This window comes from Babesia bovis, chromosome 2 (genome assembly GCF_000165395.2).
Source record: "Babesia bovis T2Bo chromosome 2, whole genome shotgun sequence".
NCBI lineage: Eukaryota > Apicomplexa > Aconoidasida > Piroplasmida > Babesiidae > Babesia > Babesia bovis.
In genome coordinates this window covers 938,842-966,788 of record NC_010574.1, presented here as the reverse complement: position 1 = coordinate 966,788, position 27,947 = coordinate 938,842, and the positions used below count along the sequence as shown (strand labels likewise).

General features: G+C 42.4%; 12 protein-coding genes across 12 annotated transcripts; 7 read left to right on the top strand and 5 right to left on the bottom strand.

The window, feature by feature from the left end:
* Positions 1–103: 103 nt before the first annotated feature.
* BBOV_II004130 (variant erythrocyte surface antigen-1 beta subunit) lies at positions 104–4,309 on the bottom strand. The gene is made up of 11 exons (XM_051767032.1): positions 3,389–4,309; positions 3,246–3,344; positions 2,708–3,208; positions 2,443–2,622; positions 2,132–2,404; positions 1,792–2,088; positions 1,632–1,682; positions 1,267–1,590; positions 854–1,102; positions 591–788; positions 104–438 (listed from the first exon to the last, which is right to left on the bottom strand). The coding sequence occupies exons 1-11, from the start codon at positions 4,269–4,271 to the stop codon at positions 107–109; spliced, it is 3,387 nt and encodes a 1,128-aa protein (XP_051623163.1). The 5' UTR covers positions 4,272–4,309; the 3' UTR covers positions 104–106.
* Positions 4,310–4,597: 288 nt separating this feature from the next.
* Positions 4,598–8,828, top strand: BBOV_II004120 (variant erythrocyte surface antigen-1 alpha subunit). The gene is made up of 3 exons (XM_001609885.2): positions 4,598–4,757; positions 4,873–4,938; positions 5,011–8,828. The coding sequence occupies exons 1-3, from the start codon at positions 4,628–4,630 to the stop codon at positions 8,766–8,768; spliced, it is 3,954 nt and encodes a 1,317-aa protein (XP_001609935.1). The 5' UTR covers positions 4,598–4,627; the 3' UTR covers positions 8,769–8,828.
* Positions 8,829–9,915: 1,087 nt separating this feature from the next.
* Positions 9,916–10,364, top strand: BBOV_II004110 (variant erythrocyte surface antigen-1 alpha subunit). The gene has a single exon (XM_001609884.2). It carries the CDS (start codon positions 9,946–9,948, stop codon positions 10,294–10,296), a length of 351 nt encoding a protein of 116 aa, XP_001609934.1. The 5' UTR covers positions 9,916–9,945; the 3' UTR covers positions 10,297–10,364.
* A 558-nt stretch (positions 10,365–10,922) lies between these two features.
* Positions 10,923–14,897, bottom strand: BBOV_II004100 (chaperone ClpB_D2-small superfamily protein). The gene is made up of 4 exons (XM_001609883.2): positions 14,004–14,897; positions 13,804–13,968; positions 12,563–13,239; positions 10,923–12,527 (listed from the first exon to the last, which is right to left on the bottom strand). Exons 1-4 carry the CDS (start codon positions 14,808–14,810, stop codon positions 11,003–11,005), a joined length of 3,174 nt encoding a protein of 1,057 aa, XP_001609933.2. The 5' UTR covers positions 14,811–14,897; the 3' UTR covers positions 10,923–11,002.
* Positions 14,898–14,954: 57 nt separating this feature from the next.
* On the top strand, positions 14,955–17,077 carry BBOV_II004090 (Ulp1 protease family C-terminal catalytic domain protein). Its single transcript, XM_001609882.2, has one exon. It carries the CDS (start codon positions 15,775–15,777, stop codon positions 16,945–16,947), a length of 1,173 nt encoding a protein of 390 aa, XP_001609932.1. The 5' UTR covers positions 14,955–15,774; the 3' UTR covers positions 16,948–17,077.
* Positions 17,078–17,243: 166 nt separating this feature from the next.
* On the bottom strand, positions 17,244–18,458 carry BBOV_II004084 (putative integral membrane protein). Its single transcript, XM_051767179.1, has 4 exons — positions 18,211–18,458; positions 18,094–18,175; positions 17,852–18,055; positions 17,244–17,661 (listed from the first exon to the last, which is right to left on the bottom strand). Exons 1-4 carry the CDS (start codon positions 18,431–18,433, stop codon positions 17,274–17,276), a joined length of 897 nt encoding a protein of 298 aa, XP_051623861.1. The 5' UTR covers positions 18,434–18,458; the 3' UTR covers positions 17,244–17,273.
* A 92-nt stretch (positions 18,459–18,550) lies between these two features.
* BBOV_II004082 (Sedlin N-terminal conserved region family protein) lies at positions 18,551–19,251 on the top strand. The gene is made up of 5 exons (XM_051767115.1): positions 18,551–18,676; positions 18,720–18,813; positions 18,850–19,028; positions 19,064–19,157; positions 19,192–19,251. Exons 1-5 carry the CDS (start codon positions 18,626–18,628, stop codon positions 19,224–19,226), a joined length of 453 nt encoding a protein of 150 aa, XP_051623845.1. The 5' UTR covers positions 18,551–18,625; the 3' UTR covers positions 19,227–19,251.
* A 546-nt stretch (positions 19,252–19,797) lies between these two features.
* On the top strand, positions 19,798–20,617 carry BBOV_II004080 (Hsp20/alpha crystallin family protein). Its single transcript, XM_001609881.2, has 3 exons — positions 19,798–19,958; positions 20,041–20,073; positions 20,111–20,617. Exons 1-3 carry the CDS (start codon positions 19,872–19,874, stop codon positions 20,555–20,557), a joined length of 567 nt encoding a protein of 188 aa, XP_001609931.1. The 5' UTR covers positions 19,798–19,871; the 3' UTR covers positions 20,558–20,617.
* Positions 20,618–21,008: 391 nt separating this feature from the next.
* Positions 21,009–22,189, bottom strand: BBOV_II004070 (ATP-dependent Clp protease proteolytic subunit family protein). The gene is made up of 3 exons (XM_001609880.2): positions 21,864–22,189; positions 21,646–21,826; positions 21,009–21,609 (listed from the first exon to the last, which is right to left on the bottom strand). Exons 1-3 carry the CDS (start codon positions 22,110–22,112, stop codon positions 21,209–21,211), a joined length of 831 nt encoding a protein of 276 aa, XP_001609930.2. The 5' UTR covers positions 22,113–22,189; the 3' UTR covers positions 21,009–21,208.
* On the top strand, positions 22,113–22,665 carry BBOV_II004065 (uncharacterized protein). Its single transcript, XM_051767609.1, has 3 exons — positions 22,113–22,149; positions 22,190–22,347; positions 22,619–22,665. The coding sequence occupies exons 1-3, from the start codon at positions 22,125–22,127 to the stop codon at positions 22,658–22,660; spliced, it is 225 nt and encodes a 74-aa protein (XP_051623832.1). The 5' UTR covers positions 22,113–22,124; the 3' UTR covers positions 22,661–22,665.
* BBOV_II004060 (Concanavalin A-like lectin/glucanases family protein) lies at positions 22,396–23,922 on the bottom strand. Its single transcript, XM_051767417.1, has 6 exons — positions 23,230–23,922; positions 23,165–23,194; positions 23,026–23,129; positions 22,897–22,988; positions 22,791–22,858; positions 22,396–22,756 (listed from the first exon to the last, which is right to left on the bottom strand). The coding sequence occupies exons 1-6, from the start codon at positions 23,837–23,839 to the stop codon at positions 22,644–22,646; spliced, it is 1,017 nt and encodes a 338-aa protein (XP_051623162.1). The 5' UTR covers positions 23,840–23,922; the 3' UTR covers positions 22,396–22,643.
* Positions 23,923–24,405: 483 nt separating this feature from the next.
* On the top strand, positions 24,406–27,854 carry BBOV_II004050 (putative U5 small nuclear ribonucleoprotein). The gene is made up of 2 exons (XM_001609878.2): positions 24,406–27,257; positions 27,382–27,854. The coding sequence occupies exons 1-2, from the start codon at positions 24,426–24,428 to the stop codon at positions 27,547–27,549; spliced, it is 3,000 nt and encodes a 999-aa protein (XP_001609928.1). The 5' UTR covers positions 24,406–24,425; the 3' UTR covers positions 27,550–27,854.
* Positions 27,855–27,947: the final 93 nt, after the last annotated feature.

The window sequence follows — 27,947 nt, the reverse complement described above, 5'->3', positions numbered from 1 at the left end:
TTCTACCAAACTTTTGCCAAAACTGCCACTACTTTTCTATGAAACCCTTACTAACCATATCCACATTATCCCTAGTTATCGCGCCGAAGGCGCCACTACTTTGCCACTACCTCCCACCAAAAAACTCTAGTATCCCCCTCCCCTTCTTCTTTCCCACCATCAGTACTTCCCATGGACTCAGACTGCCCTTCCTGAACCATCCTCTGCAATGCGACCTCATATGTGCCCAGTCCAGTGGCCATATGGCACCAAAGGCGAGGTAGAGTACCGCTACTAGCCACGCTAGCGTGAGGACAAAGATCCAGGGGAGCCTGGTGGTGTAGATGAGTTGGTTTACACTAGGGATTAACCCTGTTTTCTTGCTGCTGTCACCAACGAACTTTTCACTTTCTAGAACACCCTTTAGCGTCGTTAGGAACGCATCGCACGTCTTCGAACCTGCTACACTATGACTACCCCTAGGGCACAGTTGCGCCGAAGGCGCCCTTATAAAACTTTTACCAAAACTTGTACTAAACTTGTGTGAAACTTTCAGCAAAACTACAGCTACACTGTCTCTACACTATCCATACTACTATACTACAACTTACCTCCTGTCTTGTGCAACGTCTCTACATTGCCATACCCAAAGCCATACTTGTACAACACCGGTAGTACCCCGGTACATGATACGACAGAGGCACACTGACAGACTCCGCCACCACCACTACTACCACCAGGACATGGAGTACCATGGGTTCCTGCTTGGCACTTTCCATCGCCACCACATCCACCAGCACCTCCCTGACCTACTACACCATGAATCCATATGACACTGTGCGCCGAAGGCGCCCTTATAAGCACTGAAACCTACTTTTACAATCCGAATCCTTACAACTAATCTTTGTGAACTCCCCTTTCAACCCTTCCAGCCCTTCCTGGAACTCCCCTATCAAATAGACCAACCATGACAGGTAGGTCCCGGCCATCACGGGACTCAACTGGCCATACTGCTGGCCACTGAGGGGGCATAAGAATGGAGTACACTTGTTGCCGTTGCCATATAAGCACTTAAGTGACTTTTCCGTACAACCACCAGCGCTACACCCAGTACTACTACCACCTACACCACCATGAGTCACTGTCAGTGGTACTACTCCATTACACCACGTCACCACCCTATACACTACCACTGCGCGCCACCGTGACGGACACTGTCAGTTACCGTCTCTATACGGCGCGCCCCTATAGCACTAGACCAGTACTACTCCCTGTATGTATACTTACCGTTCCACGTGGTTAGTGCCTCGACCACTGCATCAGGACCACCACCCAGCATATGCAGTTTAGATTCCTGCTCGTATATCCCTAGGGCCTTGTTAACTTCCTGCTCTCCAACACCACTGGCACTGTTTCCCCCAATGTAGACTATATAGTAATAGAACCCAAAGAGGTCACCCAGGGTCCGTGGCACCGTGGGAGTAATACATGCCAGCAGTCTCAGGAGTACCACTAGGGTGCCACTAGGGCACTTTTCTGGGTCACAGTAGTACTCCAGGAGTAGCGCCAGTGTATTCCCAGTGCAGTGTACAGGGTACTTGTTGTTAGTGCCTGCTACAGTATGAGTCCATGTAATATACTGTGGGACGTACCTGGTGGCTTCGTTGTCAGTTCTGCCTGCTTATGGGTACCTTGGGTTAAATCTGTATACAACGTGAGTCACTGTAGGTCACTAGGGCTACTGTGGCGCCCAGGGGGTGCCCCTAGTATATATACAATGCTTTAGGGGTACCATAGAGTAATGGGACGTACCTTTGAAGTGGTTCTCACCACTAGTGCCTTCCTTGCTCCAGCCCATGGGAACAGGGCATAATTGAGGATACTGTAGGTGTGCCGGATGTTCTATCCCTTTAGAATCTACTGTCTTGTTCATATGGGCATCAATTTCTGGATATGGTTTGTCTTCACTGTCAGGGGTTTTGCCTAATGTTTCCCTGCAGTACATCCCATATATACTATCACACAAGAATCCTTGTAAAGCTGACTCACTAACAGTACTTGCACCACTCTGTAATCCACATTTCTTAGTGTGATCCGTACCACCGCTACCTACTACATTATTACTTCACATCATTACCCTTTGAGCACTCACCTGTATTCTCTACGGTGCACTGCCATTTCACATTAACGCCACCAGATTTCTTCGCAACTCCACTACCATACCTACAACTATTCCAGCCCAGCACTGTCTTCCCTGCCCCTCCTCCTCCGGCCGCTATCGCGCCCACACTACACTGCTTCCTTAGGAAATAGAGCTGGTAGAAGCAGTGGTAGACATATACCCTCAGTTGGTCCAGGCACTGGGCAGGAGAGCCGTCCATGTCAAAGCCAAAGAGCCCATTGGCATACATCCCATGGAGGGGGCCTATAAAGTGTTAGGGAGTGGTACTCATGGGTACTTACCAAATTTGGACACTTCCAGGTGGTACCCGCCGTAGCAGACTTCACCTTCCTTGAGTTTGCCGTCGTCAGGAGCTGCCTTGGGAGCTGCCGATGCAGCCTTGTTGGCGTCTTCTAGGGTACACCTTTTAGCACTAGGGTTTTTCTTATGCTTTTCACACTTCTTTGCCGGCTCCGGCTGACCTACTACACCATGACTCCACATGACTACCCCTAGGGCACTGTTGCGCCGAAGGCGCCCCTATACAACAGTGTCTATATCACTCACCTGGTGGAGACTGCGTCTGCGGCTGTGTCACTTCCCTTTCTATGGTCCCCTGGATACCGATGAGCACCAGTGGGCAGTAGCCACAGGCGGCCATTAGGTAGTGGGTAATCTTGTCCTTATGGAGCTCTGTCTTTTTGCCAGCACCTTCTCCGTGAAGCACTATTTGTTCCTCGAATTCTTCTGGTTTGTTCTCCTTCCTAGGATACTTCTCTTTCATCCTATCCACCAGTGCCTTGTATCCCTGACTATAGGGCAATGCACTAAGCCAGTATAGGATTTCCCGGATTGTCCGGGGTTTCCTAGAGACAGGAGTGTCTTTCTTTTCAGCCGGCTTCGCCGGCGACGTGATACCCTTGGCCCCGGCACTGCCTGCCCTGAAGTACCCACTGGCCAGGATATGGAGTACCAATAGGGGGTACTGCTTACAGAGGGTCTCACTGGTACTCTTGGCAGCACCCTGTGCTGTACTATAGATACTGCTATAGTACTCAGCTACACTGTCTAGGGTACATTGGTACTACAGAGGAGGTGGACTTACCCTTATCTGTGCCATTCTTGAATTCGTTCCATGCCACACCAGTCTTAGGATCTTTTCCCGTCAACAAAGTGTGCACAAACTCTCCATTACCCGTGTTACCTACCACACCATAAGTCCACATGACTACCCTAGGCAGTACTCACCTTTACCTCCCTGATTCAACCTCTCCAGGTCGTAGCCCATGGCCGCCATGAATGAGCCGAGACCAGACGTGCCATCATCCTTGATCTCGTGCAGACTACTGTCCGACCATCTATTATTGATACCACCACTCCCCTCCTTAGTTAGGAACCCCAACTGACTGAGTCCACTCCAGATGAGACATACTGACCCTAGGAAAATCCGGGCCAGGAGGTGGACCTTATCAGAGTCACTGGATATGGACGTCCAAAGGAAGTCTGTAGGGGAACTGGGAGGACTTGTGGCTTTGCAATAGGCCGACTGGTAGCATTTTTGGCCAGTGGCACTGGTACCACACGTGCCACACTGATGACAAGTAGTACCACTACTAGTACTACAACACCCGCTAACACCACCAGTACTACATTCACACTTCTTCCCTATCCCCTTGCTCTCTTTACCATTTTCTCCCTTAAGACAACACTCATCATCCTTCTGCCACCCAACCCACTTCTGTAGTCCCTGTGCCAACTGTTCTATCAGTGCCCCAATGACCTCGGTACCACCAGCGCAAGTATAAGTAGTACTGTCAGTACTAGTCCCAGCACCAAGGAGTCCCAGGTCAGTGAGCACTGGCTTTACTATGGACTGTTCCTCCTTTAGGAGTACGTTGTCCCAGTTCCTCTCAAGGCTGGGACCAGGGGACCCCGGGGACCTGGCGTCATACAGAAGGTCCTTCACTGCCTTGGCAAGGTAGCACAGGCAGCCGAATTGGGGCGGCGAAGCCGCCTTGTTGTTTTCCTTACCATCCTTACCAGTTACCCTGAGGACCCAGTCAATGGCCTCCTTCAGGTTGGTGGGAGCCTGGGTGAGGCTGGTGTAAGGGGTCCAGGCCTGTGCTGCCATTGTGTCACCACCCCTTGTTTCGAGAGTGTCCAGTAAGGGTGGCACTATATGGTAGTCAGTGGTAGTGACAGTGTAGGTATCGGGGTGGAATCCTAGCGTGGTAGAGCGCGCCGTAAAGAGATAGTGGCGCCTTTGGCGCGACAGTATTTTGGTGGCGCGCGGTGAGAGTAAAGGGGATTCCACTATAACAACGGGATCATCTCAATGGCACTACCTGGTGGAATCCCCTAGGACACTGTCGCGCCGAAGGCGCCCCTTCATTACGGCGCGCTCAGTATATATAGGATTCCACCCCGATAGCCAGACCACTCCCTCACCACTGTGAGTACTGCTGAGTACTCCTAAAGGCACTGACAATGGCCGTGAATAGCACTTTCACGCCGAAGGCGTCCCTGACAGAGGCACCTACCAACCTGAAGGAGGCCATTGACTGGGTCCTCAGGGTGACTGGTAGGGATGGAAAGGCACTGGAAAAGGACAAGGGAGGTAAGTTACTGTGGACATTACTGTGTTATGCGCGCCCGTGTAGAAGGGGCGCCTTCGGCGCGACAGTAACCGTTACAGTGGCGCGCCCAGTACTATTGGATTCACTCTGATACAGAATGTATATGTGGCCTGGCGGCGGCAGTGACTGACCTCCTGCAGTCAGTAGAACTGGAGTACAATGGTAAGTACCCAGTACCAGAGTAGTACTGTCTAGTTCTACTACTGGTATACAGTACCTCATGGTGTCCTGTAGGCTATCAAGGTGAACCCAAAGACAAAGGCGCCACCCAGGATGACGTGACAAAACACCTCAATGGACTATTCTCTCTGGTACAGGGACTAGGTGGTACTGCAGTGGTCCGGACTTATATAGACCAGCTGGCACAGGTACTCAGTGCACTCGTTGGGTGGAGTAAGATAGAGAAGTGTGGTAATGGTAGTAATGGCAAGTGCCAGAAGGATAACAAGAAACATCATGGCCTTGATGGCTGCGCGTATCTTAATGATATAAAGCCGGAGAACAAGTGTGAGACGTGTGGGTGTATGAAATGGGATGTGTCCGATGCAGACCGAGAAGAGAAAGGACACCACCTAGGCAGAAGGTGTACAAGGTGTAGTGATAGCGGTGGTAAGAGGCATACATGTAGCTGTGGTCCTGGTGATGGTACCTGTCAGGGTCCTGACAGTTGCAAATGCGCTTTAGCAGGCAAATGCTGCAAGTGTTGTTGTAAGGGGAAGGGATGTGGATGTAGCGATAAGTGTAGCTGTTACAAAGAGGACGGCTCTTACTGTCGTATATACCATGACTCGTATCAGTCAGCATATACAGCATCTAATGACCCGTACATCGAGAAACACTACATGACAACTACGTGGAATGCGCTGGATAGATACACTGGTACATTCCGTGACATTAGTACTACTTCCTCCCAACGCCGCCACCAATGTGCCCAAATCCTACTAGGCTCAGTATGTCTCATCTGGAGTGGAGTGACTTACATGCATTGGACTGGAAAGTATGCCAAAGGTAGCCCATACTGGAACAATCATATCCTGGATGGTAGTGGTCTAGATGATGGAACACTATCCCAATGGCTTCAGGCCCTAGGGTTCCCTAGGGATATGCTTAATAACGCTGCTCCAAAGAATAGACTTGACAAGGTTATATGGGATGGACTTAGGGATAAGTTTTTCTTGGGATTCCTGGAGCCTAGTGGCCTCAATGATGGTGGTAAAGTTAATGACATCAATGGTAATACAGCTAGAAGTCCTTTCGGCATGAATTATGCCGGCTTTGTACATACTGCACATAGGGATTCATTCAACAATGAAGCTACTGTATTCACGAATGGCAGCGGCTCTAGTATTACTGAGACGAACCAGCACAAAAACGGAGCCATATTCAAGCTCTATATTCTATCATGTGCCTACTTCACAGGGTTACAAAAGAAAGCTATTCCCACTACCACTAAGACTCCCAAGACCATCAGGGAGATCCTATACTGGCTAAGTGCATTGCCCTATAGTCAGGCATATAAGGAGATGCTCACCTATGCCAAAAACAAACTAAAAGATGTTACCAAAAAACCCGGAGACACTGAATCTAGCAGTGCAAAAGAGACACAACTCAAATTCCATCAAACAGGCCTCACACATCCCTTTACAGTTGATGAATACAACCTGTTTGCCCACTTCCAAGCAGTGACTCAGTACTGCCCACTGGTCCTCATAGGTATCCAGGGTGGAATACACAGTACTAAAGACACTAAAGATCCTGCCATTCACTCCTTATACTCCAACACGGAGTGTAAATTCACCTACCCAGCAGTACCCATCCAAGCATACAACCAGGTGGTACACTACATTAGGGCTTTGTTCTACCAGTTGTACTTCCTTAGGAAACAGTGTGCAGTTAAAGTGGCCCTGGGAGGGAAGTGGAGAGAGTGTAGGTATGGCAGTGGAGTGCTTGGGAATGGGGTAATTAGCTGGATGTGCCTGGGGTGTGACCCCATGGAACATGATAGGAAATGTAGGGTAAAGGAGATGGGGAAGGGGTTGGATGGGGTAGTCAAGAAGCTGGAGAATGTAAAGGTAACGGAAGGGATTAAAGCAGATGGGATCGAGAAGGCCAAAGCATTACTCGTGGCCATAGGGAATGTAGTGGTACAATTGGGTAATGCCCAGGAGGCATTGGAAGGGAAGAAGACAGATGAGATTAACAAGGTGAAGACGAAACTAACGGAGGCTAAGGGAAAGCTAGATGGGGCTAAGGGGGGACTAGATAGGGTGAATGGGAATGGGCTGGATGAGGAGAAACTAAAGGAGGCTAAGGCGAAACTAGTGGAGCTGACGAATGGTAGTGGTAGAAATGGAATACTAGGGGAGGTATGTAATAAACTAGGCGGCGATGTTGATCCCGCCAAGAACGAGGTATCAAAGGCTATCAATGGAGTACTGGAAGCAGTGAAACTATTGAAGGAGTGGGCACAACAGGAGGGAACGGACGTGAAATGCCATCTGAAAGACCCCTATAATGACTTTCTCAATGCCATCGACCAGCTCATCTCCATCTGCAACTCTCCCAAGTGCAGCGCATGTGACCAACACTCCGCCAAGTGTGGCAAACCGCCAGTTCCCAGACAGTGCCCTACGTGCCACCAACAATACATGGACGGCTTCCCCTCCGCCCTCCAGGCATTCCTGGAGGACCGGTTACCAGGATTTAGTTGTCAAAAGGTGCTGAACGATGAGAAGGAAAACCCAAATTACCCACCCGCTGCATCCCACTTGGGACACTGTAATGGTTCCGGTCAGTGCTGCCCATTGCCAATGGGTTTTAGAGGTCAATTCCACAAGGGAGGCACTAGTGACATGACTGGCTCAAGACTCTATGGCATCCTCTACTTCTTTAGTAACGAGAACATGATGCAGTCGTGTGTTTATACACTAGTGAGGGTCACAGCAGCACTCAGTGCCACGACACCACAGGTACTGGGTGATGTATTCGGGTTCTTTAGGGGTGGTATCGGAGAGAAGGAAAGTGGGAAGACTAAGAATGGAGAGACAAACAAGGCGTGCGAGCACAATAAGGACCCATCTAAGAAAGGAGATGAAGATTACTTTTGCGGCTGGTGTGCTTCTGGGTTACGGGATGAAGTAAAGAAGATAGAGTGGATTCCAAAGGGAGGAGACAGTGATAAAGGAGGGAAGTATAGAGGAAGTGTAGGACAAGCACTGATACAGATTAAAGGCGACAAGGATAGTGCTCAACAGCCACCTCCACAGTCCAATAATACATCCCTCTCACGACTCACACAGAACTGCCAATACCTTTCCCCCCTAACCGGTGAACTCTATACAGCAGTGAGTGCCACGTTCGGTGGAACATACCTCTCATGGGTACTCTATCTATCAGATGCACTTCATTCAGGACTAGAGTCACTCTCTGACGCATTCAAGCAGATTGAATGCCGTGGCTGCAAAGGACAATGTGATCCCAATAAGTGCAGGAAGGGTGAGCACGGACAAGGTAGTGGACAGTGTGGATGCCAATCAATCGTATCATGTACCGGGGTACTACCGGTATTGTATAGACATGGCTTCAGCTACGGTAACCCATTCAACCTGGAGGGGTATGAACAGAAAGGGGAGGAGAAGGGAGATTATAGCATAGAGAACACGAAGACTACTAAGCGGTGTCACGAGTTCTTGGACAGTCTTAGTGCAGTGATCCAGAACAAGCAGGACCAGGACCAACACCCCCTCACAGAACTCCTCACCCAAGTCGGCCAGCTCCAATACGACATACGTCTGCCCTGGATCTTTGTATTGGCAGTGGCCTGGCTAGTAGCGGTACTCTACCTGGCCTTTGGTGCCATATTGCCACTGGACTGGACGCATATGAGGTCGCATTGGTTACGGGGTGGAGAACACCAGTGGCAGTGTATGTGGTATAAGGTGATGACGGGACGCAAAGGAATGGAATTGGTGGAGTATTTTGAAAGGAGGTAGTGACGACGTAGTGGCGCCTTCGGCGCAACGGTGCTATAATGTGGTAGTTAGTATCTAGGGATGAGTAATGTGGAGCAGTCTAGTGGTAGAGTTAGAGGACCAATGATACTCATAAGGTATACATAGAGTTATAGTGGCAGTGTTAGTAAAGGTTTAGTACTGGTTTTATTAAAATTTTGGGTCGTACGTTCAGTACAAGCTTAGTAGGATTTAGGTAGAGGTTTGGCATTAGATGTGATAAGTGTTTCACAGAACTTTAGTGGCACTTTTGGTAAAGGGTTCACGAGAAAGTAGTAGCACTTTTGCTGGAAGTTTAGTATAACTTTGGTAAAAGTTTCAAGGAAGTTTAGTAGCATTTTTGTTGAAAGTTTAGTAAAAAAGTAGTGGCAGTTTTGGCAAGAGTTTCACATAAAAGTAGTAGCAGTTTTGGCAAATGTTTCACAAAAGTTTAGTAATAGTTTTGGTGAAAGTTTAGTATAGAAGTAGTAGCTGTTGGGGGTGGTATATGGATGAGATTACAGAGTGTATTGCTTGGATTTTCGTAGCAATGTTGGTAAAAGACTCATAGAGTTTTGGTGCAGTGATCACGACAAAGAGTACCACTCCCCTCACCAATCTCCTCTCCCAGGTCGGCCAGCTCCAATACGACATACGGCTCCCATGGATCTTTGTCCTCACACTAGCCTGGCTAGTAGCGGTACTCTACCTAGCATTTGGTGCCATATGGCCATTGGACTGGGTACATATGAGGTCGCATTGGTTACGGGGTGGAGAGCACCAGTGGCAGTGTATGTGGGATAAGGTGATGACGGGACGGAAGGGGGTGGAATTGATTGAGTATTTTGGTAGGAGGAAGAGGAATATTGTGTAATAGCATGGAAACGGTGTTGGTAAGAGTTTTAGTGAGAACTGCATATAAGTTAAGCAGCATTATAAGTAATTGTGTCATAATGGTACAACATCATTTAGTAAGAGTTGAGTAAAAAGTAGATGTTACGGGTAGTGGCTCGGCTAATATAAAAGCATAGTAGGACATTTTATAACAAAACTATTCACTCAATCTAATCGGATAGATGCCAAACTGTATTGCAAAGATGTTTCAAGTACTCCTGATCGTCACCAATGTACCCGTATTCTTCTAGGGTTAGTATGTCTCATTTGGAGTGGAGTTACGTATATGCATTGGACAGGAAAGTATGCCAAGGGTAGTCCATACTGGAATAACCATATCCTGGATGGTAGTGGTCTAGATGATGGTACACTATCCCAATGGCTACACTCCCTAGGGTTTCCCAAGGAAATGTTGAACAATAGTGGTCCCGGTAATAGATGGGATGTTGTGATTAACAGTGACTTTGTACAAAAGTTTTTTATGGGATATGCGGATACTAGTGGTGGCAATAACGGCCATGGCAGGGACCATGATGGTAGTACATTTAGGAGTGCGGCCGGTATGAATTTCGCTGGATACATTCATACCTTAGAGAAGAGTTGCACAGCTACTGCAGTAGTACTGATAGTACTATAGGGTTTGGTAGCACTAGTGGTGGTGAACTATTGATGAATACTATCAGAGAATTAAGGGAATGAGGATAGTTGTAGAGGGGTAGTAGCGTACCGGAATGCTTCACATGTCTCTTTTGTCGCTGTTGATTAATCGTCAGAGAACATTCACTTATTCAATTTATCACCAGCTACTTCTACTGCACCACTGACGGTGATAACACCCATTTGGGTTAATTGGTAAAGTTTGTGTTTTTTCTGCATAACTGGACTCGGAGCAGTCGGTGCGTCACGGGTAACACCCCCAAAATGTATCGGATCAGTAGTGCGGGATCCAAATTCGTTGGAGCGTCCACGGAGATAAATTTCGATATTGACCTAGCGCATATTGCTGCGAAAATCATAATGGCAATTCAGCTGTCTTCCTACGACCACCTCACCTACCTAAACGACAGTGTAGGGGCACAAATCAATGTTTCTAAGAGCTACATACTCACTTCTGACACATATTTGCAGCCACCGATAACATTATTACCCAGGTGCCAGTAAAACTCCGCAGTCTATGAACAATCACACCTAGGTTTCATATTTTGATGTAAATATTACAACGTATTACGTTTGCCATAATCATAACGGTTTTGAAGTTGATGTTGATTTTACGTATGGTATAATTACCGAGTAACTTAATGACAACATCAACGTTACTGGTTAGTGGATAGCCATATGCCTCCTTATTTTGCTGATACGTCTAACTTCAAGGTCCCGTCATACCGTAAACACAAAGTTTCATTTTCCTTATACAAATCTTCCAAAATTCCTTTGGCAATCATACTTTCTAGTTCACGTTGTATGACACGCTTAATGGTACGTGCTCCATATGCAGGTTCGTAGCCTAGTTCCGCTATGTACATTACAGCTTCATTATCCACCACCAACTTAATATTCTTTTCTGATAGGCGAGCTGATAATTTGCCCAATTCAATGCGTACAATTTCCTTTATGTCGTCTTTAGATAATGCATTAAACACAACAAATTCATCAAGGCGGTTAAGGAACTCAGGTGCAAATGTCTGCCTAACCGCCTGCATAACCTTATTCTTCATCTCTCCCACTTTATCTGGAGTTTTAGCAAGTTCAAGGATTGATTGACTTCCAAGGTTAGATGTAAATATAATCATACAATTGGTGAAATTCACTTTACGACCGCTGGAATCTGTAAGACGACCGTCGTCTAGCAGCTGCAACATAATGTTGAAGACGTCTGGGTGCGCCTTTTCAATTTCGTCAAATAGCACTATTGAATAGGGCCTACGACGTACGGCCTCAGTCAACAGGCCACCTTGATCATATCCAATATATCCAGGCGGCGCTCCTACCAACCTGGATACTGAATGCTTTTCCATGTATTCTGACATATCAAATCGGATAATGGCTTCATCTGTATCGAAAAGCTGCTCCGCAATAGCCTTACACAATTCTGTTTTACCAACACCAGTTGGTCCTAAAAACATCAATCCAGCTATTGGTCTTTTGGGGTCATTCATCCCAACTCGTGAACGTTGTACCGCACGAGTTACAATATCTACAGCTTCATCCTGCCCTATTATACGCTTTCTCAGTTCATCTCCAATATGCAAAATTTTATCACGTTGTGATCTGATAAGTTTATTTACAGGTATTCCAGTCCACCTAGACACAACGCTTGCAATATCGTCACGTGAAACTTCATCACGCAAAAGCAGTTGGCCTCCACTAGATACAACTTTATTGGCGTGTTCTTCATAAGCATTTACGGCTTGCTCTAGTTGTGCATCCAAATCGGGAAGAGTCTCAAATCGAAGCTCGGCAGCCCTGTTGAGATCGAATTCACGTTCCGCCCTTTCTATTTCCACTTTCACAACGTCCTGTCTTTCTTTGATATTTCTTATTGCATCTACTAAATTTTTTTCCTTCAACCATGCTGCCGTCAGGGATTCTTTTTCAACCTTCAAATTCTCTACCATCTTTTCGATTTGTGCCATTCTACGTTTGTCTTGAGATGATGATTTTCGCGATGGGTCAGGCAAAATGCCTACCGTATTATTTGTCAATTGACCATCGGTTGCGTCGCTTGATATGGAAATACGTTCCATTTCTAGTTGTATCAAACGACGTTCCAGACCATCTAATTGAATAGGTTTACTTGACAATTGAATCTTTAAACGTGCCGCCGCTTCGTCCACCAAATCTATGGCTTTATCGGGAAGAAATCGATCCCTGAGATATAATATAGAGTTAGATCATGAACTTACGTGATATAACGGTCACTGAGCTGTGCTGCTTCTACAAGCGCAGAATCCAAAATACGCACACCGTGATGTACTTCATAACGCTCACGAAGCCCGCGTAAAATACTGATTGTCTCTTCCACACTGGGCTGATCTACATAAACAGGTTGAAAACGCCTTTCTAATGCTTTATCTTTCTCAATTCGCTGTCGATACTCCTGCAAAGTAGTAGCTCCGATACAACGCAGTTCTCCACGTGCGAGCATAGGTTTTAGTATGTTACCAGCATCCATGGCACCCTGGGCATCACCAGCACCTACAACAGTGTGTATTTCATCTATAAACATTATGATTTCTCCTTGAGAGTCTTGCACTTCCTTCAATATGTTTTTAAGTCTCTCTTCAAATTCACCACGATATTGGGATCCAGCTAGCATGGAAGCTAAATCAAGCGATATTACCCGTGTATTTTTCAATGAATCAGGTACATCACCTGATACTATACGATTAGCCAGCCCTTCAGCAATTGCTGTTTTCCCAACACCAGGGTCACCTAGTAGGATAGGATTGTTCTTTGTTCGCCTGCTAAGGATTTCTACCGTCCTTCTTATTTCATTATCTCGACCAATAACTGGATCAAGCTTGCCACTTCTTGCCATCATAGTAAGATCTTTACTATATTTTTCCAATACCCCAAAAAGCTGTATATCGTGTTTAAGATAAATACAGTTATATAGGATAAGAAACATCAATTCTATAACTAACGCATTGACAAAATCAGTCAAATATACGCTTTACAATTAATACAATGCCTCAAAATATAAAATTAAACAATGCAAATACAACTTTATATATAACAATTGGAGTAGCATAGAAATCAGATTCGCCTTTTGTAATCACAGTGAACGCATTTGACTACTAATTGTAGCCCACGTCACTACATAAAATACAAACTTGCTCATCACATTCTCTAAATATATGAGACCAAATAGAAGACTCTAATTTGGAAAACAAAAAAATCTTATCTAATATATATATATATATATATATATATCACTTCGTATGGCGACCATAATATTTGACATTGGTTGCGGCAGAAAAAGTTAATAATGTAAGCATCATGTGAACCATCCGAAGGACAATAGCAAAGATATATGCACATAAGAAAGGTTCCCTTATTATTGCAGTTTATACCACGCACTGATACAACCATTTACACATCACAAACATCATTACCATGTAGCAATAATCATTTGCAGACTTACCATCTCCGGATTTTTTGAAGTTACCTTTCGTTTGCCGCGTACAGATTCCACCGCTCTTTTCAGTTTATCATAACCAACTTTATGTTTAGTCAACCACGGTTTTGTGAACTTAGTATCTTCGCAGGCCAAGGCTAATAACAAGTGCTCTACACTGATGAAATGGTCCTATGTGATAATGGCATCTCCAACGCATAACTCACATTATATTCGGATTTAATCCTTCTGGTAACAGTCAACACATTCTGTAGCGTCCTACCAAGTACCTTTTGGTCACCAAAGCCGCCAGACATCCTAGGCTGCTTCGATAAATGAGCTTCTAACTCTTCTCTCATCTTGTCAATGTCAACGCCAGCTGTAGCCAAGATTTTATGACATGTGGATTCTTCGCCAAGATTTAGAATGTTCAGTAACAACATATCTGCTTCAACAAATGACGACTTGTATTTATTAGCCACTTCCGCCAACGAGCTGACTGCTTCCCATGCCTTATCTGTAAAGTCCTCTGAGTCAAGTGTGTGACCATTTCCACTCCCTAACATAAACAGGGCTGTATTATGCCTTGCCGTATCCTTATATGTGCGGTTTCTATCACCAATTTCAGGATATGTACTGTAATTTTCGGCCAACATCCCTAAAGCAGTAGATGGCCTTTTGTTTAGGAATCCAAAAGCATTTGAAACATTGTTGCAAATTGATGATGGAATCCGCCATATGGACTGTTTGTCATCTTTGTTAGCATCATTTGAAGTCCATATGGGCGCTACATTAAGGGAGAACTCGCTTTCATGTTCTTGAGGTATGAACGAACAGTCACTATATGATGATCTATGCTCACCATGTGAGCTAACAGAATTTATATAGGAATTGCGATCATTATTGTTGCCATGTCGGAATGCTACGCTAACCCTTAAACAGAAGAAGGTATAAAAGGCTAAGACAAACATGTGACCATGGAAATTTGTCCGACTCGTTTTACGATTTTTAAATAAAAAATGTTTATACAGCATTATTCAAATTGTAATGCTTCTGTGCATATTATCATCGTATAAGTAATTCAAAATTAGGAAATGTTACTGCTAATAGGAGGGAGTTATGGTAGGGCGATTCTTATAATCATAGAGTTTTTATCTACACAAGAGACACATGACATGCGTTGAACATATTTTTATGACTATATTTTCCCTTTATTGTGTTACCCTCACTCCACATCTCACATAAAGATTAAGCCTACACTTTAGGTGTACACATTTGTGTCTACTGAGATACTGGCCTTTTAATTCACTAAGTAATAACCATCAAATAGGTGGTAATATTACAGTGGGTGTAAAGGGGCCAATAAATGTTCTAACTGCAAAGTGTGTTGCTTGATATAGAGCGTTCGGCGGCTTCTGTATATAAACTTCCATTCCCATCCTGAGAGCATTGGAACATGTGTAGCCCGATCGTCTTATGTTTATTGCAGAAGAATTTGAAAGTGTCAGTAAAGTTTTAGACTACGAGGAAAACTTAGTCGATATGAGACTGGACGGAAAATTTGGATTCCATTGAGGCTACAAATGAAATAAAAAATGCCTTGTGGAACATTTTTTAACTGCTGTAGACGACGACAGCGGTCACAAGACGATGGCAAATTGGTATTCGGTAACAGTGAAGCGCTACTTAGGCATATAGAACAAGTCACATTACATCCACAGGAAAACCCCCAAACCGTTAACGCTGACCCGGAATTCGGAAAAAACACACCTACGTGATGGTACAATGATAAACATTCCAAGAAATACAGCGGGAAATACATTAAATTAGCTCTGAAAGAGTATTGCACATTTATATGTTCTGCATATCCTCCTCTCATTTTGACCGGTGATCATAACATATATACAATAAGTAAATTTGTCATTTATACTTGAATGGCAATATATGTGATATACGTTAGCGGGTGAATATGATATTAGTCTTTCTTGGGAACTTACAATGTATTCATCTACACCTGTGCTTTACGATGACAATATAACACATCAGGTTGATACTACATCAACATACGTAGATAATCGGCTAGAAGGTGAAGAACAATTGTCAGAAACTCTAAATATTAATGACGAATGCAAATCTATGTCAGAGGAGAGTTGTCAGTCGGTGATAAATGATCTCAACAAGCTTTATATTGATACGAATAATAAAAATAATAAGACCATTAGATCTTTTGTACAAACCAAAAGGGCGAAAGATTTAAGGGATTGCTTAAAAAATGTAGGGGAAACATCAAAATCATACCTTGAAGCTTTGCCAAAACAATTCTACGTGGACTACGACATATGGGATTTGAAGAGACATGAATCAATACTACAGCTAGATTACAAACCTATTGCAGCGCTCTTTCAAAATACGTCTTCCGATAGGTGGTCAAATATTTCTTCCCTTGGGGATCCAGAAGAAACACTATACATATTACGCAGAGGCAAAGGATCCGAGGTTCTCGTTGATAAATTTGGCATAGAAATCACGAGAAAACACCTATCTTGTTTGCATGGTTTACGTTGGCTAAACGATGAAGTAATAAACTTTTACATGGAGCTCATACAGGAAAGAAATAATTACCTTATCGCAGATGGCATTCCAGATATACCGCGTTGTATGTGCTTCAACACATTTTTCTTTACTTTGCTTTGTGGAGGTGATAATCCTAATCTAGAGTATAACTACAAAGCTGTAGAGAGGTGGACAACGCGTAAGAATGTGGATATTTTTGATCTGGACATATTATTGATACCGATACACAAAAACAAGACGCATTGGTATTTAGGCGTCGTTGACATGAGACCAGGGTCACGATGCATACTTACATTTGATTCATTAGGTGGTTCGCACAGACTTTTTTTTAAAAATATCAGACGGTGGCTGCAGGATGAACATATTCACAAGAAAGGAAAACCCCTAGAATCCATAGATGATTGGAAATACAACAAGCAATTTCAGGCGGAACGTATCGCACCAATGCAGTATAATGGTTATGATTGTGGAGTTTTTTTATGTCAATATGCCGAATGTATATCTATCGGTAAAATGTTTGACTTCACGCAAAGCGATATCAAAGGCAAACGCACATCAATGATTCAGCAGATATTACGAGGATCTATATTCAAATAAATTGGTAACTCATGTTATCGTTGGGTACAAGTGACATTTGTCATTTAAAGCTTATTTGACTCAATTTAAACTGCAACCCAAACAAGAGTCTTTACTAAGTAGATAAAAATGATCAAACTTTAGAGTATATATATATATATATATAACGAAAACACTGCACTATGATAACCAATTTTATTTTCAAAAATGAGTTTATGTGATACAGCAGTTAGAAGGAACAAAGAATCTAGATATTCTTTATAGAATACGTGTAACAATGGATAGTTATATTGTCACTATATCAAACAGTTAGAACTACATATAAAATTCATTTTAAACTCACATTATCATAATATTGTTTTAGTACGTTCCAAATTCTGTTCACATTGTTTTTCTAAAATCGAAAGGTTCGGACTTTCTAAAAATCGTACTTGGCCATTCATACTCAAGTTGAAAAAGCACCGCTTTACGCGTAATAATCGTCTGTCCAACGCAGATAATTCATCACTGTCCTTAGAAAATTTCATCCCAAAATGCTCCAACAAACTAGCTATGTGTACAACAAACGATTCGACGGATATTGGAGGTTGTATGGAAATCACATTAGATTCATTCTCAGTAGGTATGACCAACTGCATAAAAACTCCAGGCGCATTTTTAATTGCATTTTTCAACAAAGGATTGAGTGCGTCCGACTGTTCCATTACATTGAGCCGATAAACATTTAGAGGCGATCTGTATGTAATTTCTCATCATTGGTTATTGTGGGCGAACAACCGTTTATATTTCATGACAATGAGGAGCGTGTCCATCAATATCATTTAAGCTATCATCAGTAGAGGTTATAAAAATGAAACAACAAAAAGACATAAAATCTACTGATAAACACCATAGATCTATATACGTTTATTTATATAGAGCTCACCCCTTTAAAGCGGATATTTCCTTCAGCAGAACAGAGTGCAAATTAAGCATATTCGCTTGTTCGTCATTTCCACTAGGATGGAAATATAGTATTATTGTCGGTACCCTAGCGTGCACAAGCTTTATTAAATCCTTAGCTGTGATCAATTGTAGGCTAGTATTATTCACCGAAGATTCTACACTGTCTATAAGAGCTTTATTGAGCCTATAAAACAATTGCACTTATCTACTTTTAAAACACACTTCTGCTTGTCATTGAACAGGAACGCCACAATTATTCCCAGCGGCACAGATAAAGCAATTACAAATGCGATAAAGGGGAATGCTGCATACCTTGAACTAGACAAAATACGTTGTTACCTATAGATAAGTGCTGATAAACGCGTTCGGCATGGTTTAAACGTTCTGTTTCTAACAAAAGCGCATCTTTATTTTTAGGAAAATGGTATCTAGATATAACATCCCTTTTGACGATCACTGAAGGCGATGTGCTTAAAGCGTTGCGATGTGCATTATTTGTTACTTTCCATCGGCGACATATACGTAAAAAATATGAAGGCTTAAATGCCTGACTATTTAACATCTGTCTTTTCTAACACCTATCACTGTTAATAATCAATGTTTATCCACGAAGTTTTGCCACACACCAAATATAAAATGCGGCTATATAATCAAGATTCTAGAGATATAATTGCATGAAAACACTTAATGCATATCTACACAAAATTATGTAACGACCAATGCAAACTATTACACCATATACAACGCTTCTACTATGAACAACGATACTAACATTGTCATTTTTATCGCAATAATCGGTGAACAAGTAAGCTAATATCATACGAAATATGTGGACACATATTATGCAGCGCGAGCTAATTGTATGGCGAACATTTGCTGGTCACAATGAAGCTGATCTACATTTATCCGCTTACGCCGCGATGGATATCATACAGGAAAAGCGTATGTTCAACTTTTACAATAATGATGGCATCACAGTGGTAATTCAACATTATTCTTCAACTGCTAGAGATAATGCTGAACCTTATCTCGGTTTTATTACCCCAACCTTAGTGGGTGAGGAATTTTACAAAATTCATGCGTACTCTGCTGCTACCGGTTTTACAGTCATTGGTATATTCAATGATCAGGATTTACATCCAACTACAATAAAACGAGTAATTAAAATATCAGTTTCATTCATGCTTTACAGTTTTTTGAAAAAATTCACACTTTATTTGCGATGACCATATGCAACCCATTGATGTCGATGAGATTCCAATCCCCAAAATTCATCTCAGAGATAGGTAAGTTTCATATTGTATTGTTATATATATCCAGATCGGATAGCTGCTACGTTTACAAAGTCGGAGTGAATCAGGTCGCGTTGTTCGGGACAAATGTCTAATAATGAATAACACTCCCTAAGAAAATAGGTGTGCATGTATTATATTATAGAAAATATGATATAAAACTCATATTGACACTTCATTTATCGGAAAATCGTATCAGAGGTGTTATTTCCCTCTGTTATTGCTCTCAACGCAACATGTTACACATCGGACAGTCTATTATACAGGTTAATACACATAATGGCGATTTATTCATATTGTGACATAAAAGAAAATTATTTTTGTTAAACACTGTCGATTCTTTGCATCATTTAATTTATGTAAAAGAGTGCACAACGACATGTGTAGCGGGGCCTTTTTGAGGGTAGAATACACGTAACAAATGCAGGCGTCATGGAATCATACGATAGAAAACATATCCATTTATAGTCTACTATACATGTGTATATGCAATGCAACCATTCGTTTTGCTTGACACAAGATTCAGTTGTTGCGACACCCCGCATATACCACAACGCGCCCTGTGTGGCACGTGCACCTGTTGTGGTTGCCGTTTCACTGTGTATACTAATCATTCCGTTTTATATTATAACTTATTTGTATACAGTATATAAAATTATACAGCATTCCTCTATAGATTCCTGTCGATTTCCATACGAATCCGTCAAGATGTCGTGTATTATGAGGTGCAACAACGCCGACCAGGAGGTCATCATCGACGAGCAGACTGGTCTCCCTATCAAGAGCCACGACTACGTAAGTTAATTTGATCTAAAGAACTGAAGAATTATTCTATTCTCTTTTCCTTAGTATATTGTAATTTATGTATAAGACGCAGAATAAATTGTCAGGTGAAAATCGTCGAAATCATGTTGGCATAAATAGTGCATTCATTAATATTATTGCAGAGTGAGAAGCCATCTGTCATCTACAAGCCTTCTACCACTGTCCCACAGAACACTCTTCTTGAGATTCCTCCTCCTAAGGAGTTGGAGAACCCGATTACTTTCAACCCAACTGTGGACACTTTCTTTGATGCTGACAACAACAAATTGGTTTTGTTGATGGAACTTCCTGGTTTCAGCAGCACTGACATCAATGTTGAGTGTGGTTGGGGTGAATTGATCATCAGCGGCCCTCGTAACAAGGATGAGCTTTACGAGAAATTCGGTAACAACTTGGACATTCACATTCGTGAGCGTAAGGTTGGTTACTTCTACAGGCGTTTCAAGCTTCCCAACAACGCCATTGACAAGAGCATTAGCGTTGGCTACTCTAATGGTATTTTGGACATCAGGATCGAGTGCTCTCAATTCTCTGAGATGCGCCGCGTTCAGATTGACGCCAAGGCCTAAATGACTGTACTTATATAAAATAAAATGGCAATAATAGCCGAATGCTCAATGTAGATTACGTTTTGAGATGAAACTTCTTGCGCAAACCATATTAATTCATATTGCAAATAATCATTCTGCTATATACTACAAATATACTCATTCACACCGCAATTAGTTACTGTGTTAGTCATAATGTTTCTAATGTAATTATCTCTGTTACTTCTGTGACGTCGATTTCCCCTGTTATTTTGGACGAATAACATTCATAGTTCTATTGATATATTTCATACGAATCGTGGTAACACTTGTGAATTATATCATATTTATCGCGTTTAATGATTTGTCCATCACTCTGGAATTGATTAGATGCAATTAGTGAAATGGAGTATTATGTTAACAACGGATACTAGAATTTAGTTGGGTGCATGATTCAATCGTTTCCATGACTCTAATTCGAGTGCAACCATAATATCTGACTATAACCTAATTATGTTATATAAAACCATATTTCTGCAGGTTATTCGGGTGAGATGAAAATGTGAACTGTAAGTTCACATGAGTAGATCCAATATACAACAGCTATATCGTTGCATTGATTTTACGTTGCAACCATGTCCTAAAGTCTCAACATTTATCAATGGGCTGCTATATGGACGTTGAACAATTTAGTTATTCAATGACTGGTGCTGTCGGAATGGGTATATGTGATGTTCGTGTAGTACATATTCGATCAATAAGACCATATTCCATGGCTTCCGACGGGCGCATATAGTAATCTCGTTCACAATCTTGCTCCACTTGTTCTATGGATTTTCCGGTGAAGTGCGAAAAATGTGCATTCAATATTTGCCGAATGTGTAGTATTTCATTAGCCTGTATTTTTATATCAGTAACTTCGCCATGTGCACCTCCCAATGGTTGATGGATCATGATACGTGAGTTTGGCATTGCGGATCGCAACCCCTTTGCTCCAGCAGCAAGCAGAAACGCACCCATAGATGCTGCTTGTCCGATACATATGGTCTCTACACGCATTTTAAGACTTTGTAAAATGTCGTATATTGCTAATCCTATACCACGATATTATTCATAGCAATGCTGCTAACCTGCTGACACAGATCCTCCCGGCGAATTGATGTAAAATTTTATATTTTCATTGGGATTTTCTTCATTCATTCGAAATATCTGATTTATCAATCTGTATGATTTTTCATCATTGAGTTCACCACTAAGGAACAACGTTCGTGTTCGAATGTGGAATTCATCCACTTTAGCCAGGTAGTCCGACTGATATAAATTTGAACGCATAGCAATGAATACTTACGTTAGATTTATAATCCTTTGCATCATTGTTGGCTTGGATTAGAATTTTAGGACGGTTTGGCATATTAGCATGGTACCATCCATGACGAGGATTCATTTGAACACGCCATGATGAAGAAGGTTGACTTGCGTTGTGTAACAATATAATAAAAAGACTCGAAAGTACCTGAAACATATGGAATACTGCCATTAAGAGCATTCCTTGGGCCCGAGTTAGAATGTGTTGGCGGTTTTTAGAATCAATACACATCAATACGAACCAATGTCGGCAAGTAATCTTAGTATTTGTAAGTTGCAATACATTTTAAAAATCATAATATCAACTAGCTCCTGAGCTGAAACAAGCGATATCTGATTGCAAATTCCGTATGGGACCAGAGGTCGAACTTGACCCAAAGAAGTTTGAGTCTAAGAAGCTACTTGTAGATAAGCTTCGGGGTACTAACCGTACGGAGATTTTGGAGAATGCGCTGGACACTTTAGAGGTGAGGAATAGATTATGTAATGCACTATACACCCATGTCTATGTCCACCTGTACATTGAATGTTGTTACATTTGCTGATATCAATGTGGCAATATATTACTGCGTAGTATTTTAAAATATAGGTTGCTATGGACCGCCTTTTTAATTGCATATTGGTGCCAGTTTGCAGCATTCCATCTGCACATTTCATGTCTAATATCGTCGTATTCACGATGCTTGTATTTGCAAATCCCTGCGTTTTCGACATGAAACACAATAATTCATAATGCAGCGCACTAAGGCCCTGAAGAACAAGTTTAGTCTTGTAGATTAGCACAACACAGTGCAACACCATAGGAAGGTTCAGCACTTGCGGCTGCCATAATGGTGTTTGGAGGAATCGATAGCCTAAGCGCAGCTTTATAACCTCCTGAAAAAAGTGTTTGTAGTAATTCTAGAAATACCTGTGTACAATTCAAATTTGTTACATAGATGATAACCGTGTGGACATGATTCCATAGCTTCTTGTTTTCTATATATAGAATAGATATTAACAAACCCTTTACGTACCCACAGTTGCTGCATCCTACTGTTATATATGATGGTTCGATACCGCCCATAACGGAAGAGGCTTCTGCTTGTATCTCGTCACGACCCAGGGCCTGCAAATACATCTTAGCTCTCACGTTGAATGCTTACCCTAGAGTAGATAGAGAATTCATCTATAAGCATTGGCACATCACACATAGAAAGGTACGGTGAAGCCCCTATATAGAGCGGGAGTGGATTAAAACGTACATATCCTGCAAAACTTCCCATGTTATACATATCGACGTACCTTTCGTACTGTAGACAAAGTCCACTATTCCTGCAGCAAGTATATTATATGTTAATGAAACTAACCGTTTATGTAGAGGGTTACGGTAGCGTTATCTTTGACCACGGTTATATGATACCACTGATGTGGTTGCAATCTATAGTTAGAGTCAATCTCCATTGTGTGGTTCGATTCAACCGATAGGAGTATCCTCAAGCGCCCATCTTTTGGATTTATAGCTACTTCAGGTGAACATTCACTGATAGAAGAGTTACGAATACCCTTATGCACAATAGGGCAGTAAGAATTTACTTTTTGGGCATTTGTTATGGACACTTCATCCATTAGTAAGAATATGAAGAATGCGACTGTGAATTCCCGTACGTGTAACAGTTGTGAGTCATTCAGGTAAATAAAATTCTTTCTGAAGTAAGCTGCATTTCCAACACCTCCAAAGCCAGAACGGCCTATCAATGCTCCAATGGCATGATTTCCATTCCCACTAGAGTCAACTGCTATGTCTTCATCAAATGTGTAGTGAAGTAAACGACCGTTTCTATGTGACTTCGGTAGGACTATCGTATTACCGTTTGTGATACATATAGACGAATCCACAACAACGTCACAACCCTCAAACTTAGCAGTGAAACAAGTGGACAAAAAGCCCACTAACCATGGAATATAACGCATATACATTTCTGTATACTATAATTCTAGTTACAAGAAGGAATCCATGGACAACCTTGACGCCACAAATCTGTTGCACAATCTAGTTTGTTAAACGTATTCATGCTGAATTGCGAGTATGTTCAATCAATATTTACAATATGACTACATTTCTATATACATTTTAGAATCCTTATCGAATGATGTAGTTTTTATACTGAAGATAAACATTAGGTGTGTGCTGTAATAGACACTGATGCATCAGGTGTATGGGAGGAAACAGTCAAAAGTCAATCAAATATACACACCAACTGATTGAAACAGGATGGAAAGTCATCGTTTGGTGTCATAAATGCATTTTAAGCTTTGTATGTGCACTTTCTTTAGCTATATAATGAGTTAGTAATACGGGGTGTTTGCATTGGACAGAATGGTCAACAACGATCGATGTGTAAATTATACGGGCTAACACCTGCATAAGTCAACCTTTTGCAATCGCCAGAATGGATAATTTGAGGGTTTAAACTGGCAAACGGCAGATACAGTGCCTGTGGGGAATCCATGGCACGGAAGGTCAACAAATTGGCCGCTTATATATTAGATAAAGCACGGAAGTATGGATGATAACTTGTATGATGAGTTTGGTAACTATATAGGTCCACTATTGGACGAGGATGGAGATGGTGGTCTGGATTCTGATGCAAGCGTCGATGATTCCGTCCCGAGTAATCATGTAACGAGGATTGGACCGGAAGACATAGTTCCGGAAGCTATCACTACGATAGCGGACGACAGGTTTAAGGATGTAGAGATTTTCATTCAGCATGAGGATACACAGACCATTGATGAGCCTATTGTAAAGTCTTACGAGACGCGCGTAGATAGAGTTAGCAGTATTAAGCGCTTGGATGACGATATTAGTGCAAAATGTTTCGATATTTTGGAGGAGAAGATTCCACGGAATAGGTTTACTTTTCATTTTATGACATCGTTGATGCGTCAACCTCAATTCATTAGAAATGTCTGCATTTGTGGCGACTTCCACCATGGGAAGACAACTTTAATCGATCGGTTCATTAACTACAGTAGATACCCCGCTCCTGACTGTGCAGAAGGTTTTGATACCAGTTTCACCCGGTATACAGACACTCGTTTAGATGAGCAAGCGCGTCAGATGTCGATCAAATCAACTCCAATTTCATTAGTATTTCAAACAGAGACCGGCGGTTTAAGCGGCGACGTTTTGAAACACAAATCGTATATTTTAAATCTTTTCGATACTCCTGGTCATATAAACTTTATCGATGAGTTTATACAGGCCCAGAGCATATCTGATGGTTGTGTAGTGGTAGTTGATGTATTGATGGGTCGCACTACCACGGTTGAGTTGATTTTAAAACACTGTTTGAAGTCAAAAGTCTCTTTCTGTTTATTACTAAATTGCCTGGATAGGTTGATACTGGAGATGAAGATACCTCCGGCAGATGCCTATATGAAGATACGACATACTATTGCGGATTTAAATGACTACATATCAAATATATGCTCCGTTATCGGCCGTGATAAAGTAGTTCTAAATCCTTTACGTGGCAATGTCCTTTTTGCTTCTGCTAAATATGGCATATTCTTCACATTGGAGTCATTTGCTATGTTATACGCTTCATCTGGTGATGCATCTACTGTAGGTAGTGCTCTTTGGGGTGACACATATTATAACCCTGATACCCAATCGTTCACTAAGGAGGAGGTTGTTATGATTGAGGATTCTGAGGGAAACATTGTAGAAACACAGTTGCAACGTTCCTTTGTAGCATTTATTTTAGATCCACTGTACAAGATCTTTTCACATGTTGCCTCAGATGAGCGTCAGGAGCTGACTCCAATATTGGATCAATTGGGAATATCCCTACGTGCTTCGGACTATCGCATGGATACTACCAGGATTTTACAGAAAGTGTTTAGTGAGATGTTCAAGGATCCCAGCGGTCTTGTGGACTTTGTCGTTGCAAATATTCCCCCTCCCACGGAGACAGGTGGACGTATACTAGAGCGTCTGTACACAGGTGAACGTGGCACAAAGATATGTGAAGGAATAGAGCATTGTAATCCTGATGCCCAATTGATGATCTACGTGGTTAAGAATTATTACCGTCTAGATAGCGGCTCTTTTGACGTTTTTGGTCGCGTCATGTCTGGTACGATAACAAAAAACCAACGCATTAAGATATTAGGTGAGGGTTACACCCTTGATGACGACGAAGATGCGCAGATAAGGACTGTGGGTGCTCTTTGGATCCCTGAAGGCAGATATCGTGTAGAGGTGAAATCCGTTTCTGCTGGGAACTGGGTTTTAATTTCGGGTATAGACCTTTGTACCCATAAAGTGATGACCATAACGTCATTGGATGACCCGTATAGTGCTGAGATATTTCGTATGAGTGACACTTTGCTCGCCAGTGAGCCTGTTTTTAAGGTTGCCATAGAGCCTTTGAACCCATCGGAGCTACCTCGTATGGTAGAGGGACTCCGTCGCATTGACCGAAGCTATCCTGCAATTAAGACCCGTGTAGAAGAAAGTGGTGAACACGTGGTACTTGGCACTGGTGAACTGTACCTTGACTCTGCGCTTCATGATCTTCGTAGGCTATACGGTGATTTGGAAGTTAAGGTCTCCGATCCCGTTGTACGTTTTACGGAGACCATATTGGAGCAATCAGCAACCAAGTGCTATGCAGAAACCCAGAATCAGAAAAATAGGCTATGTTTTATTGCTGAACCCCTTGAACGAGGAATGGCGTCAGCGATTGATGAGGGCATTGTAAGTGCCTCTATGGATCCCAATGAGTTGGAATCAACCTTCATGGAAGTGTACAACTGGGATATATTAGCTGCTAAGTCAGTATGGTGTTTTGGACCTGACAACAGTGGCCCTAATATATTGCTGGATGATGTGCTTCCAAGTAACCCAGTAAAATCCAAGGTCACCAGCATTAAATCTGCTTTGATCCAAGGTTTTAATTGGGCCTGTAAAGAAGGTCCACTGGTTGAGGAACCTTTCAGGAATACCAAATTTAAGTTTATTGATGCTGATATTGCTGAGGAGCCAATTCTGAGAAGTGCTGGACAGATCATACCTGCTGCACGCCGTGGTGTATATGGCGCATTCCTCTTGTCAACTCCTAGGTTAATGGAGCCTGTAGTGTATTCTGAGATAACTTGTGCGGCAGATTGTGTTTCTGCTGCATATTCAATCCTCTCAAGACGGCGTGGTCATGTTCTCAAGGATCTTCCCAAACCGGGTACCCCCTTTTATGAAGTGCATGCTTATCTTCCTGCTATTGAATCCTTTGGTTTTGAGACAGATTTACGTGTTCATACCCATGGTCAGGCATTTTGCATTACATTCTTTGACCACTGGAACATCGTACCGGGAGACCCGCTTGATAAGGTAGGTTCTATGTACATATATTTAGGTAAAAAAGAGTGCTTTGATTCCCTGGCATAACTTTTATATACACCCGATTTTATGCATTATTCACTATATATAAAACATGTTCTAATTAACATTACAGTCTATTATTTTGAAGACTTTGGAACCGGCTCCAATTCCACACCTTGCTCGTGAGTTTATGGTAAAGACCAGGAAACGCAAGGGTTTGACTGAGGATATCACTATAAACAAATACTTTGACGCCAGTATGTTACAGGCCCTAGGTGAGGAGCTGGAGCAATTCTTCTAGTTCATTATGGGCCTTTGAGCACTTAATCTTACTAAGGCGGTTCAAAATGGCCTACAATACTGCAAAATCAAAAGGACTCACATCGTCACCTCCGGGTTTTACCGTTCAGGTTACCAGCACAAAGGCTCTTGCTAATTGATGGGCACAACTCTACCAAAAGCGTGGATATATATCGCATTAAATATGATTAGGGGTGTTACGTCAGGTGTGTTTGAACGACTTATCTGTACACCCAGCTTGTCGTTACCGTCTATATTAGATTACGACCAATATTTAAGAATCTAGCCCACCTTCTAAGCGTTACTATATTAATGAAGTAATTTTATTGAGATATATTGGTATATATAATCGATTGTATATAGAATACTTAGGTTTGCGGTAGTGTTCTTTGGTACACC

Coding starts and splice junctions, on each gene's coding strand:
- BBOV_II004065 (XM_051767609.1), top strand. CDS start 22,125: ATGTCGGCAAGTAATCTTAGTATTT. Junction 22,150..22,189: donor GGCAAGTAATCTTAGTATTT/GTAAGTTGCAAT, acceptor AATATCAACTAG/CTCCTGAGCTGAAACAAGCG. Junction 22,348..22,618: donor ATGCGCTGGACACTTTAGAG/GTGAGGAATAGA, acceptor TTCATAATGCAG/CGCACTAAGGCCCTGAAGAA.
- BBOV_II004080 (XM_001609881.2), top strand. CDS start 19,872: ATGTCGTGTATTATGAGGTGCAACAACGCCGACCAGGAGGTCATCATC. Junction 19,959..20,040: donor CTATCAAGAGCCACGACTAC/GTAAGTTAATTT, acceptor TATAAGACGCAG/AATAAATTGTCAGGTGAAAA. Junction 20,074..20,110: donor GTGAAAATCGTCGAAATCAT/GTTGGCATAAAT, acceptor ATATTATTGCAG/AGTGAGAAGCCATCTGTCAT.
- BBOV_II004130 (XM_051767032.1), bottom strand. CDS start 4,271: ATGGCAGCACAGGCCTGGACCCCTTACACCAGCCTCACCCAGGCTCCC. Junction 3,209..3,245: donor CAAGAATGGCACAGATAAGG/GTAAGTCCACCT, acceptor AATGTACCCTAG/ACAGTGTAGCTGAGTACTAT. Junction 2,089..2,131: donor GTGCACCGTAGAGAATACAG/GTGAGTGCTCAA, acceptor ATAATGTAGTAG/GTAGCGGTGGTACGGATCAC.
- BBOV_II004050 (XM_001609878.2), top strand. CDS start 24,426: ATGGATGATAACTTGTATGATGAGTTTGGTAACTATATAGGTCCACTA. Junction 27,258..27,381: donor CGGGAGACCCGCTTGATAAG/GTAGGTTCTATG, acceptor TTAACATTACAG/TCTATTATTTTGAAGACTTT.
- BBOV_II004110 (XM_001609884.2), top strand. CDS start 9,946: ATGCATTGGACAGGAAAGTATGCCAAGGGTAGTCCATACTGGAATAAC.
- BBOV_II004120 (XM_001609885.2), top strand. CDS start 4,628: ATGGCCGTGAATAGCACTTTCACGCCGAAGGCGTCCCTGACAGAGGCA. Junction 4,758..4,872: donor ACTGGAAAAGGACAAGGGAG/GTAAGTTACTGT, acceptor ACTCTGATACAG/AATGTATATGTGGCCTGGCG. Junction 4,939..5,010: donor AGTAGAACTGGAGTACAATG/GTAAGTACCCAG, acceptor GGTGTCCTGTAG/GCTATCAAGGTGAACCCAAA.
- BBOV_II004090 (XM_001609882.2), top strand. CDS start 15,775: ATGTATTCATCTACACCTGTGCTTTACGATGACAATATAACACATCAG.
- BBOV_II004084 (XM_051767179.1), bottom strand. CDS start 18,433: ATGTTAAATAGTCAGGCATTTAAGCCTTCATATTTTTTACGTATATGT. Junction 18,176..18,210: donor TTATCAGCACTTATCTATAG/GTAACAACGTAT, acceptor CAAGGTATGCAG/CATTCCCCTTTATCGCATTT. Junction 18,056..18,093: donor CTGTTCAATGACAAGCAGAA/GTGTGTTTTAAA, acceptor ATTGTTTTATAG/GCTCAATAAAGCTCTTATAG.
- BBOV_II004082 (XM_051767115.1), top strand. CDS start 18,626: ATGAACAACGATACTAACATTGTCATTTTTATCGCAATAATCGGTGAA. Junction 18,814..18,849: donor GGATATCATACAGGAAAAGC/GTATGTTCAACT, acceptor ATGGCATCACAG/TGGTAATTCAACATTATTCT. Junction 19,029..19,063: donor ATCCAACTACAATAAAACGA/GTAATTAAAATA, acceptor CATGCTTTACAG/TTTTTTGAAAAAATTCACAC.
- BBOV_II004100 (XM_001609883.2), bottom strand. CDS start 14,810: ATGCTGTATAAACATTTTTTATTTAAAAATCGTAAAACGAGTCGGACA. Junction 13,969..14,003: donor GGATTAAATCCGAATATAAT/GTGAGTTATGCG, acceptor ATTATCACATAG/GACCATTTCATCAGTGTAGA. Junction 12,528..12,562: donor CTCAGTGACCGTTATATCAC/GTAAGTTCATGA, acceptor ATTATATCTCAG/GGATCGATTTCTTCCCGATA.
- BBOV_II004070 (XM_001609880.2), bottom strand. CDS start 22,112: ATGTGTATTGATTCTAAAAACCGCCAACACATTCTAACTCGGGCCCAA. Junction 21,827..21,863: donor CAAAGGATTATAAATCTAAC/GTAAGTATTCAT, acceptor AATTTATATCAG/TCGGACTACCTGGCTAAAGT. Junction 21,610..21,645: donor GGGAGGATCTGTGTCAGCAG/GTTAGCAGCATT, acceptor ATCGTGGTATAG/GATTAGCAATATACGACATT.
- BBOV_II004060 (XM_051767417.1), bottom strand. CDS start 23,839: ATGTATATGCGTTATATTCCATGGTTAGTGGGCTTTTTGTCCACTTGT. Junction 23,195..23,229: donor CGTAACCCTCTACATAAACG/GTTAGTTTCATT, acceptor TACTTGCTGCAG/GAATAGTGGACTTTGTCTAC. Junction 23,130..23,164: donor CTTTGTCTACAGTACGAAAG/GTACGTCGATAT, acceptor GAAGTTTTGCAG/GATATGTACGTTTTAATCCA.